This window comes from Leptodactylus fuscus, chromosome 6, assembly GCF_031893055.1.
Source record: "Leptodactylus fuscus isolate aLepFus1 chromosome 6, aLepFus1.hap2, whole genome shotgun sequence".
Lineage (NCBI taxonomy): Eukaryota > Metazoa > Chordata > Amphibia > Anura > Leptodactylidae > Leptodactylus > Leptodactylus fuscus.
In genome coordinates, this window is record NC_134270.1 from 11,987,147 (window position 1) to 11,999,629 (window position 12,483).

General features: G+C 45.1%; 1 protein-coding gene across 1 annotated transcript in view; it reads right to left on the bottom strand.

The window, feature by feature from the left end:
* The window catches only part of TMC6 (transmembrane channel like 6), a 38,274-nt gene that overhangs the window by 12,947 nt on the left and 12,844 nt on the right, over positions 1-12,483 (bottom strand). Inside the window, exons 3-12 of the mRNA XM_075278192.1 lie at positions 10,887-10,987; positions 8,663-8,740; positions 6,693-6,839; positions 4,931-5,036; positions 4,725-4,809; positions 4,391-4,645; positions 3,484-3,674; positions 3,256-3,400; positions 1,310-1,465; positions 13-185 (exon numbers count right to left, since the gene is read on the bottom strand). Of these exons, the coding sequence (XP_075134293.1) occupies positions 13-185; positions 1,310-1,465; positions 3,256-3,400; positions 3,484-3,674; positions 4,391-4,645; positions 4,725-4,809; positions 4,931-5,036; positions 6,693-6,839; positions 8,663-8,740; positions 10,887-10,987 (1,437 nt within the window). The remainder of the gene's footprint in view (positions 1-12; positions 186-1,309; positions 1,466-3,255; positions 3,401-3,483; positions 3,675-4,390; positions 4,646-4,724; positions 4,810-4,930; positions 5,037-6,692; positions 6,840-8,662; positions 8,741-10,886; positions 10,988-12,483) is intronic.

Here is a 12,483-nt window from a genome sequence, read left to right on the forward strand (position 1 = left end):
ACCGTCTGTAACCTGCAGATAGCGATGTAGACTTCTAGTATGGGGGAGTCCAGCTTCTCCCAAAGCCCCAGCGCATGATACATGTACGGTAGCAGCAGGTTACATAGAGATACGGCCAACGGCAGCGGCAACAGCATCGCCTCGACTTCTGACTCGCCCCCTGTACTTAGTCGTTCTCGATGATCCTGCAATGTAAAATATAAGCTAAGTTATGAGAGAAAAATGCTTTTTTCTCCACTTATCAGGCTCTTTTCCTCCTTTCCCTTTCACTGTTAAAGTTTTCCCATAAAAGACTCAGGATATGCCATAAATGTCTCATAGATGTGGGAAAACCTCTTTAAATTCTGAAATTTCTGCTGAATCTGCCTTGATCTCCCAAGATGGACTGGCAGTTCACTGAAGTATCAAATTACATGTGTTCATAGAAGCTGAGGGAAACAAGGTTGAATGTAAGAGAGAACAGAGACATAGGCAAATAGGGGCTGCAGCTAATAGTAAGTTTTCTATCTCACCCAAGTACTTTATTTCCATAAATACTGCTTAGTACTGCTCTATAATGCTCTGTAGTTATGAGACAGTTAGGGAGAGGAATAGAGATCAGAAACACAGGCAAACAGAGGATGCTGCAGCTAATAGTAAGTTTTCTATCTCACCCAAGTACTTTATATGTATCACAACTGCTTAGTACTGCTCTATAATGCTTTATAGTTATGAGAAAGTTAGGGAGCAGAATAGAGATTAGAGACACAGAGGCTGCTGCAGCTAATAGTAAGTTTTCTATCTCACCCAAGTACTTTATATGCATCAATACTGCTTATTACTGCTCTATAGCAGGGGTAGGGAACCTTCGGCTCTCCAGATGTTGCAAAACTACAACTCCCAGCATGCATGCTTGCTCTGCTGTTCTTGGAACCCCCATGGTAGTGAATGGAGCATGTTTGGAGTCGTAGTTTCACAGCAGCTGGATAGCCAAGGTTCGCTACCCCTGCTCTATCGTTATGAGAAAGTTAGGGAGAAGAATAGAGATCAAAAACACAGGCAAACAGAGGCTGCTGCAGCTAATAGTAAGTTTTCTATCTCACCCAATACCAGTCATTACTGCTCTACAATGTTCTATACAGTGATGTTTCTGGGTAAGAGAGTTAGGGAGCAGAAACTCCATGTGTTGTGTATGGGAGACATCATAACAGTCACTCTCCACCCACCATTGATTAATTAACAGTCTATGAGCCGATTTAACAAGTAGTGTGCAGCTCCAAAAAAACTGTGCAGGACTGATATAACACAGATACTAGGATGCCGCACTCACTTTGTGTAGTCGTTCGGAAATGATGTGCACGCCCAATGCTGCTCCTATCCAGCTCCCCGCACACAAGATCCATGAGAAGAGCAGAACAAACGCATGTTGTAGCTTCTTCCCGACGTCATGACTGTGCGGACTCAGGCTATGCTCACTCAGTAACTCCTGAAATAGACAGAAGAGTATGACAGATGATATATATATGTATATATATATCCATCATCAATAATGTCTTATACATACTGACTGATCTTCCTAAGGAGAGGCAGAAACGCCCCAAATCTACCGGTATATGAAATGTGTCTCACTTGCCCAGTTGGACTCCTACTCCTCCCTGTTGCGGTTGCCGATCTTGGCTTGTGAACTACCGACAGACATGGCTTCAGGGGCGGATTAATACTATCATGGGCCCAGGGCGGTATTAAGATGGTGGGCTGAAGCTTCACAGGCCTCTTAAATGTGCTGATCATCATAGGAATGCTCATTCTCTATCAATTCCCAGTATTAGGTTGGGTATACACATTGGGCATGCAAATTGGGTGTCCGCCATCCAAAAAACGGCATATTTTAAATCGGCTACTGCATGGCTTCCCCGATCCTAGTTTGGGTCAGAAGACTAAGACAATGTACTAGTATAAACAGAATCGTTGCAGCAGTTGGGCATCCCATAGAGAAGGCAGGGACGGTTTATTACCACTCCTGCTTTCCCAATGCTGTATACACCGTGTACAATGTGCACTACTTGTACGGCTCAGGAAGCCGCCATGATGTGGCCTTCTCTCGGCCCAATGCCCATATGATCTGCTGGAAACTGAATGAACAGCTAGGTCCCAGCAGTGAACATCAGGCTACCATATATACTCGAGTATAAGCCAAATTTTTCAGCACAGTTTTTGTGCTGAAAAAGCCCCCTCGGCTTATACTCGAGTCAGCAAAAAACCAAACAAAAACCTCAGTCCTCAAGCTCAGGGAAGGGGCAGACAGATAACCAAAACACCCCCTCCCCTTTCCCAGCTTCTACTGCACCCAAAAACTCCGACCATTTTAATTTTTGAAATTTTCCAGTAGCTGCTGCATTTCCCCCCCCCTCGGCTTATACTCGAGTCAATAAGTTTTCCCAGTTTTTTGTGGTAAAATTAGGGGCCTCGGCTTATATTCGGGTCGGCTTATACTCGAGTATATACGGTATATTCCTCCTGTAACTAGGAATAATGTACCAGCCACAGATAAAGGAGAAATCTGAAAAAAAGGGGCAATGTTTAAAAAAAATAAAAAACAAACAAACAAAAAACACAATTTTTAAAAAAATTGGCACTACCAACGCCTAAAAAAAGAGCTTCTCACCAGCAAACACAAAACTATTTGTTGGCTAAATAAAAATCTCCATAATGGAAAGGTAAAAACAATGTAAAAATTTTTAGTAGATCTTCGTGCTATTAAAAAAAACGAAAAAAAAATATTCAAAAATAGTCTCCTCCTTTTTTCTTCTACAGTTATTCGGCCATTAAAAAAAAATTAAAAAAGGGAATTTTTTTCAAAAATAAAGCCACCAAAAATACACAAAAATTATTTGAATAACCCATATGAATACAAAAAGTTTGTCTTTAATACAGAATTTAAAAAAATAAAAAAAATTCAGTCATGAACCAGGGAAAATGGGCCGGTCATGAAGTCACATTTTGGCTTATCCATCCTAAACTTACACGTTACCCATGAGGACAACCCCTCAGTCAGCAGACTGTCCCATGACTGGCCTCTCTATTGCCCTGTGACCCTGCGTAGGGCTATAAATTTCCCCTAAATTGACCACTGTAGGAAAAAATTGGCCAAATCCTCCAGAGCCAAGATGCCCAAACAATAGCAGTCACCCAAACAATGACTGTCTCTATGTTGACCGAAGAGCGGGAGGCCCTTTTTGACCACCACATGCCCTTATGATTTTGGGTTGCCTTTACCTTCAACTGCATGAGAATATTCTCCCTCTGCCTCTCCACACTGAGGTTTCTGTTGACTTTGAAGTCCCAGGAGCCGAAAACTTTTAGAGCCAAAGCTCCAGAGAAAAACCCCACTCTGAAACTTTCACCGAATGAACAAGACATCCTGGGTGGGAAAAAAACAAAAATAGAATTAATCACAGAAAAAATTGTAAAAAATTTCAACTGAAAAATGCGAGATTTTCTTACCTATACACCAGTATAATACATGTACTCAGGAAAACAAATCCTATCGTGAAAAGATAAGCCAGGGGCATGTGATACGTCAGCCAACCCTTGTCACCTGGACACTCGGGATTTTCGGACTTTGGGGAACAGCCATCATTCAGGGATTTGTTACTGTAATAACCATAGTACATGACTGTATCCGTAAAATAACCCTAAAAACAAGAAGAAAGGTTTGAGGGGATAAGAAAAATTTATATAAAATAGGTAAAGAAACAAAATATCCCCCCCCCAAAAAAAAAGGAAATAAAAAAGGAATAAAAAATATATTAAAAAAAACCCTAAAAACTAAATAGGGGGTCCTAAATAAAAAAAAACGATCCTCATTGATAACCTGCAGCTCTGGTTCAAACACTGTCCAGTTTTTCACAGATCTTTACTTCCGATTGTCTCTCAACGCTTCTGCGCATGCGCAATCGGCTCTACCAGCGGGCCTCAGGCAGAGACAACTGTACCTACGCACGGCCGCTTGCTACAAAAGCTTGCATAAGCGGCCACAAAAAAAAATAGGCTGCATGCAGGTGCTGCCCAAGGCCCGCTGGCAGAGCCGATTGTGCATGCGTAGAGGATTGAAAGCCAGGCTGGAAGACGACGGTTCCTGAAGAAGATGGAGGCAGCGCTGGAGAGTTCTCTCGCAGCATTGGGGACGCCCTGAGTGCTGTTTGAGCGCTGAGGACCGCCCCCAGTGCTGCGAGAGAACTCATTTGCATAAAGACGGAAAACTGAATATCTACTGAACGGCGGCGGGGAGAAGACATCTAAAGGTAGGAGAAGAATAGCCTACATGTTAGTCAGAAAAAAAGGGTGTCCAATGATAGGATCCCTTTAAATAAGTAGGTGCAAATTACATCTGGTTTCCCTAAACACTTACCGCTCCTGTGAGAAGCTCCAGACTGGTAAAGGTTCGTGGGTTCAGTGACCCATGTGGATGTACAGCCTGGGGCGTTACGATGAACAAGAGGCACAAAAGGCTCATGAAGATGTTAAACCCCAGAAGAGTTTTCAGGAAGAGAAAATATGAGAGGACACTGGATCCAAACCTTCCCCCAATCTGCTTCAGGGCCACATGCCAGGGTCGCAAAGAGCAAAGTGCTGAAAGGAACGTGAGCCGACATCTATGAGTAGCCTGGGGAGGGGAAAAAATATACATAAGAAATCTGGGTACAAAAATACCAAATCCCAGAGCAATTCTCATAGTGTCTCACCAGACTGATCTGATCGGCTATAAAGCTGCAGCAAGAGTAAGTTTTTTTGCGCTTCCCAATTCCACCACTGTCCGATATCAAGGACCTGGAACAGGAAAGTTTTAGATACAGTGACGGACTAAGCAAAGTGCCGGAGAGCTGCGGGGTCATGCCACAGTCCCACTTTTTGTATGTCTACTGAAGAGTCCTCATAAACGGTTCCTCACCTCAATTCTCTTTTTACGCGAAGGTTCAGCGGGAAGCTCCTGAGCAGTCGGATACGTTGCGCGCCCGATGTCTTCTGTAGTTCTGACACCAGTAGTTTTTGCTGTTCTGGTAGAAATATAAAACCATAAACACACCTTTAGTTGGATTACTTTGAATTTTAAGCCAAAATTTTGCAACATTTAAATGGTCACCAACTTCTCAGACAATCTTATTTAATAGATCATGTGATCCTGGACCAAAATGTAATGCAGGTTATTTAAAAATGTTGCATTTTCTGATGGAAAAAAAAAACATTCCAAAGTTGCTGCCACTAGGTGTCACCCTCCTTCCTAATCTGCTGTTCACTGTCTGTTACTAGGGCAAATCCGTCTTTAGAAACCAATAAAGTCAAGACGGGAAGACTGGAAGTGTAAGGGGGAAAAACAAGTCTCTCTTCACAGCCTCTGCAGATTGTCACAGCTCACAGTGAGTGTAAGGAGAGTCTCTCTACTTCTGACTAGCTGTTTGTCTTATTGCTCATGGGATATTAGTCATAGACACTAACCAGAATGCTATTCTGTAAAAGGGAAAAAAAAATTAAAAAAAGTTGTGGTATTTAGAAGGCAGGGAGTAAAAAAAAAAAAAAAAAAAAAAAAAAAGAGAATATAAAATAAAAAAAATACCTGGTTACACATGTAAGATCGGAAGCGGCGCATGCGCAGATAGAATGTTGATGATCAGATCAGACTGCTTCCAATGCACATGTGCAGTATTTTAGCTTACAGTGCCTGACACGCCAATCAAAGGAACATGGATGGAATTACACCCAAAAACTGATGAAATTACTGAATTTAAAGACCAAATGTAAAGGAACCTTAAAGGAGCATCCCAGGAAAAAACATCTACAGTCTACTATGCAGGGCCTGTGTTTCCGGACACAGTGATTCACACTTACGTCCTGTATGTTGAGGTTTTCACTGATCCTGTTCAGATCCTTTAAAGGGATCCTATCATTCAGATGGAATTTTTTGTCCCTAACACGTAGGAATAGCCTTAAGATAGGCTATTCTTCTCCTACCTTTAGATGTCGTCTCTGCGCCGCCGTTCTGTAGAAATTCCAGTTTTCACCGGTATGCAAATGAGTTCTCGCAGCACTGTGGGCGGGTCCCAGTGCTCAAACAGCACTGGGGGCGGGTCCCAGCGCTCAAACAGCACTGGGGGCGTCCCCAATGCTGCGAGAGAACTCTCCAGCGCCGCCTCCATCTTTTTCAGGAATGTCCTCTTCCTGTGTCTTCTCCCGATGCAGGAGTGAAACTTCTAGGCCTCGGCAGAGCCGACCGCACATGCCCACAGGCCATAAGAAAATAGCCGCTTACTCACTGTGTAAGCGGCCATTTTTCTTGTGGCCGCGGGCATGCGCAGTAGGCTCTGCCAGAGGCCTACAAGTTTCACCGCCTAAGCCAGAAGAAGACACAGGAAGAGGATGTTTTTGAAGAAGATGAAGACGGCGCTGGAGAGTTCTTTCGCAGCATTGGGAACACCCTCAGTGCTGTTTGAGCACTGAGGACCGCCCCCAGTGCTGCGAGAGAACTCATTTGCATACCGGCGAAAACTGGGATTTCTACGGAACGGTGGCGCGGAGAAGACATCTAAAGGTAGGAGAAGAATAGCCAATCTTAAGGCTATTCCGACCTGTTAGTCACAAAAAATTCCATCTGAATGATAGGATCCCTTTAATACCTTTTCCTAACAATGTCCTATTTCCTTTGGCTCTGTCCTTACCTTCTTCTGCCTCTTCAGCTGGGTCCCTCTGGCTTATGCTGGGTTTAGCACGGCGCTCCATACTGTACAAAGATGGCCGCTTCTTGGACTGGCGCTTCCTCACGGTGCGGTTATAATATTCGGATAGCATATCCCCTCTACACCGCCCTTTATAATACGGGGAAAATTGTAATCCAGATAAAGAATATTAAGAAGATTTACTTGTTTAACAATAAATCACACCCTAAACGATAAAAACTTTATGTTGTCTACCTATTAGGCTTTCAGAATTCAGTGCAATTAGTTTCTGTGCATAAGTTTAAGGTTTCCTCTAGGGGGCGCTAACAGCTCCGAAATTTAATTCAAATAAGGACAACGGAGGTTAAGCATCAGAAACATTGACATTATGCTCTTCCAGCTTTGTCCTGGCACTCATTACTGAACCACCATGCTACACTAGCCTCGTCCTGGCACCAATTACTGAACCACCATGTTCATTTAGCCTCGTCCTGGCACCAACTACAGAACCACCATGCTACAGTAGTTTCGTCCTGACAACTACTGAACCATCAAGCTCCTCTAGTCTCATCCTGGCACCAACTACTGAACCACCATGTTCATTTAGCCTCATCCTGGCACCAATTACTGAACCACCATGTTCATTTAGCCTCGTCCTGGCACCAATTACTGAACCACCATGTTTATTTAGCCTCGTCCTGGCACCAATTACTGAACCACCATGCTACAGTAGTTTCGTCCTGACAACTACTGAACCATCAAGCTCCTCTAGTCTCATCCTGGCACCAACTACTGAACCACCATGTTCATTTAGCCTCATCCTGGCACCAATTACTGAACCACCATGTTTATTTAGCCTCGTCCTGGCACCAATTACTGAACCACCATGTTTATTTAGCCTCGTCCTGGCACCAATTACTGAACCACCATGCTCCTCTAGTCTCGTCCTGGCACCAACTACTGAACCACCATGTTCATTTAGCCTCGTCCTGGCACCAATTACTGAACCACCATGCTCCTCTAGCCTCATCCTGGCACCAACTACTGAACCACCATGTTAATTTAGCCTCGCCTTGGCACCAACTATTGAACCATCATGCTCCTCTAGTCTCATCCTGGCACCAACTACAGAACCACCATGTTCATTTAGCCTCATCCTGGCACCAACTACTGAACCACCATGTTTATGTAGCCTCATCCTGGCACCAACTACTGAACCACCATGTTTATGTAGCCTCATCCTGGTACCAACTACTGAACCACAATGTTCATTTAGCCTCGTCCTGGCACCAACTACTGAACCACCATGTTTATTTAGCCTCATCCTGGCACCAACTACTGAACCACCATGTTTATGTAGCCTCATCCTGGTACCAACTACTGAACCACAATGTTCATTTAGCCTCGTCCTGGCACCAACTACAGAACCACCATGTTCATTTAGCCTCATCCTGGCACCAACTACTGAACCACCATATTCCTTTAGCCTCACCATGGCACTCACTGCTGAACCATCATGCTTATTTAGCCTCGCCTTGGCACCAACTATTGAACCACGATGCTCCTCTATCCTCGCCCCTGATATCACGCACCAACTTATTGTATACATCACATCTCCTTGGTTGTTCGTAGACGTGATGTATTGATGTCAAGTACAATCCATTGTATTACAGTTCATTGTGTTGCTGTGCGTGCAGATGGTTGCGTAATGAGTAAATAGTGAATAAGAATACAATAAGGAAGATCACAAGGAAACTTCACATGACTAACAGTTTACTAGAAGAGAAGACTTAGGAAATCTAGTAGGTGCAGTCACATCTTACTGCGGTGAGACACGCTCATGTCTAGGCCCCCTGTCCCCCAACACTCAGTGTCTTCATATACAAGTTACAAGGCTGTTAACCCCCCTACACTTGGGTTCCTGTATATAAAAAGTTTAGGTCCCTTCAGTATCCCAAAAACGCCATGCTTACCAATAGTGCGACTTGGCATATTAGCAAGGATTCTCAAGGTGGCATTGTTGTAGTCGCCCGCCATCTGAGGACTGCTCCCTGGAAGAAACGAATAATGCACTTAATTGCAATATACAGTATATTAGGAAATGTAACATGTCTAGTTATCAGTTATTAGTGGGGATTTACACCCTGGCTACACCGTGCATGTGCTTAAGGTCTTGCGCATGCGCACTGACTCCTCTGACGAAATGCGTTGTGCAGGAGCTGGGTAAGTACTGGGGCAGTAAACCCCCGATACATAAGGACCAGTGGGTGGTTCATTGTCTCAAATCAACCTGACAAGTTCCCTTTAAGGGCTCTGAATCTTAGGGCTCATTCACAAGGAGTAAACGTGGCGCGCAATGCGCCGCGTGTACGGGACATTTGCGCCGCGATTTTGACGGTGCATGTTTGCGGTCGCGTTAGCGCCGCGTAAACACAGCGCTAACGCGACCGCAAACATGCACCATCAAAATCACGGCGCAAACGTCCCGTGCACGCGGCGCATTGCACGCCACGTTTACTCCGTGTGAACGAGCTCTTAGATTGTGCTTGGGTCACTTTAACTTGATTTTTTTCCCTTTTCCCCCCAATTTATACTTAGTGCAACTACACACAAGCATAGGAGCCTGACTTCACAGATACGGAGGAATCGCTTTCTACTGCTTACAGCATACTCGGAGGCGGAGTACCTCTTAAAACGTTCCGTAGGACATGTGAGTAATGGAAAGCATTAGGACTCCATATAGGGAATGCTGATGCATAAAGTGATCCATATTTCATGTTTATGGGAATCCATTAGAGTCTTCACTCTCGCTGACTATTTGTGATCTCTCGGTGTCCAGGAACATTCTACATCTCGAATCCTTCCAAAGACTCGACAACTATTGTATTGGAGTATATACTGTGTAGTCAACCAGTCCCTATACAGTCAGATATTGGAACAGCACTGATTGGACAGGGTCGCAGTGTGTACAGACCCGCCCCATTGATAACGGGAATTGTAACATTCAGTTCTCGATTTAATCATGGTGGAATAAGAAGGAATAACAAGCAGATTTCTAAATAAAATGGCTCCAGAATTGCAATTTAGCACAAGAATATATCAAAACAGACTGGTCAGGAGAGGTGAGTCTTTAAAGGGAGTCAACTCCCACCCCCAAGCAAATTCAGCTGCTACCACTATGTTACAGAGAGCGTTACAATGATATATATAATACACCTCTATTATGTCAATTTTGTAGATTTGGAAGAAACAACAAATTCTAATGCAGATGAGGCAGTTGGTGCACTGGGGGTGGGCCTTCAGATAAGGCAGTTGGTGCACTGGGGGCGGGCCTTCAGATAAGGCAGTTGGTGCACTGGGGGCGGGCCTTCAGATGAGGCAGTTGGTGCACTGGGGGCGGGCCGTCAGATGAGGCAGTTGGTGCACTGGGGGCGGGCCGTCAGATGAGGCAGTTGGTGCACTGGGGGTGGGCCTTCAGATGAGGCAGTTGGTGCACTGGGGGCAGGCCTTCAACCTGAGGAGCACAAGTAGGATGGGCAATGTCATAGCAGTGGGAAAATCAACTCGAAGTGCATGGGGTGGTGCAGGCAGAAGATGGTAGGGGTCTCAGCTGAAGACCCGCCCCTAGTGCACTTTAAGAGACTTTAAAGTTACTCTCCCCAATCCTCAAAAGCGACCAACTGTACATATCAAAGATATATTTTTTATCACTGTAATGTTCGGCTATAAATGTTTGGGAGGGGGGGTTGTAGACCAATTTTAAAGCACACCCATTAACCAGGTCCGAAAAGGCCAATGACATCCATTATCAGATCGGCGCCGTCACCCTGAGCATTTTTGTGTTTTGTTTATCCAAATCCGTTCAGCCATTCCAAAGATATAAGCCCTTTCAGTGATTGGTGGGAGGTAACAAAGCAAGAGAAACCACAGCACCGCCCACTTGGCGATTAGGCCCTAATCTGCATCAACACTAAGAGGCCTTATATCTTTGGAACGGCTGAACGGATTTGGATAAACAAAACACCAAAACGCTCAGGGTGACAGGGCCGATCAGAGGAGGTGTTCTCAGACCTGGTGACAGGCCCCCTTTAAGATGCAAGATGTACAACACCCTATCTAGTGATAAGGTCTTCCGATCATGACTGACCCTCCACATCACCGAATCCCTTTGTATCACTACTATAACTTTCTGAATACCTGCGTTGTGGCGGCGCGGCTGAAGCTCCAGTAAGATTTCATTCTCTTCCCCTTCAATGACACTGCAGAAGGAATGGTGCACTTCTCGCTCATCACAAGGACTACAGGAGACACAAGGAGGACACACGTGACACCCTGTATCACCGCTCCAGCAATGGTGCATCAAACGTCACATTACACAGAACTAACCACATCCTTTTAGAACAGTAAAGGGGTATTCTGATGGTTCACAGTTAACTCCTTATATCCGTCTGATCATGAGAAGGGTCTCCCTTGCACCAATGTACGACCAAAGTAGATGGTCACACGTGCACGGTCACTCCATTTCACTTCTATGGGACTGTTGAGTACACTACACAGCTATCTCCGACAGTCCCATAGTGTGTAAATAGGGTCAGTGGGAACGCTTGCCAATCCATTCAGTGGTCGGACCCTCTCGAACATTATCCAGTGCATAGGAGGCTAATGCCCCTTTAAAGAGGACCGGTCCAGTACATATGGACAGAGGCATAACTTTAAGGGCCCCAAAGCAAAATTTGTAATGGGATCCCTTCTTACCATGGGTTATCTATAATACTGGTATCTTCTTATGCTGTAGAGAGGCCAGGTCCAGGGCTCGGTAGCAATTGCACCCCCTAAAGCCATGCCGCATCAGTTTAGGGGGGACTGAGGACCGGACCCCGCACCGATCAGCTGATATAAGGTATACAGGCGGGGGGAGACCTGTGCCTATTCAGAGCTGCAGTTGTTGGTGCCAACACTACAGTGTACAAGGCTCTGTACACTGTATACAGCTTCCAGCCTGTTACCCGGTGACACCTGGTCTCTTCAATAGCAGCAGAGCTGCTTCCGGCCATATGCCTTATACATGGCTTCCATCGGTCGAATTAGGGGATTGGTATGTGGTCCAGATGTCTGACCCCGACCGATAGCATGGTGATGACCCTTCCAGTGGATAGTTCATCTTCAGGTTCTGGACAATCCCTTTAAGGTGTGATAACTCCGATACCCATCTGTCATTAGACTACAGGGACAGGAAACGGCGAAGATCTCCGGTATTACTTACTCTACGTTCACATCTGCGCTGTCCTGTCCGTTCTTCTGATCCGTCGCCGGACCAGAGAAATGGAAAGCAACGGATTGTCCGAAATGACGGACACAAACCTCTATCTATAATGGGGTCAATCGGGCGACTGTTCTTTTTTATGGAAATCGCAGGACGAAAAAAGTGGAGTTTACAGGATTTTTTTCGTCCCACGATTTCTGACGGATCCGTGCCGGGAAGCAATGTCGGAACATTGATATCATCTGTACAATATGGCGGAGGTTATTCTTGTCCGTATACGCAACACAGATTTACCTATATACGTTAAGGGTCTGTAATAACGAATGCCATACAGACGTGTTCTTTCCAGACTACGCGTCCGTTTTTGCGGTCAGTAATAGCCAATATGGTCATGTCCACGTAGTTCCCAATAGCAATGGATAATGGGAGTGCGGGCAGGTCGGGGTACACTGATCCCCACCTTCCTTATTATAGGGGGTAGGTTGTCTATACATTCACGCGTGACCCTAACGCCAGCTATCGAGCGATTTA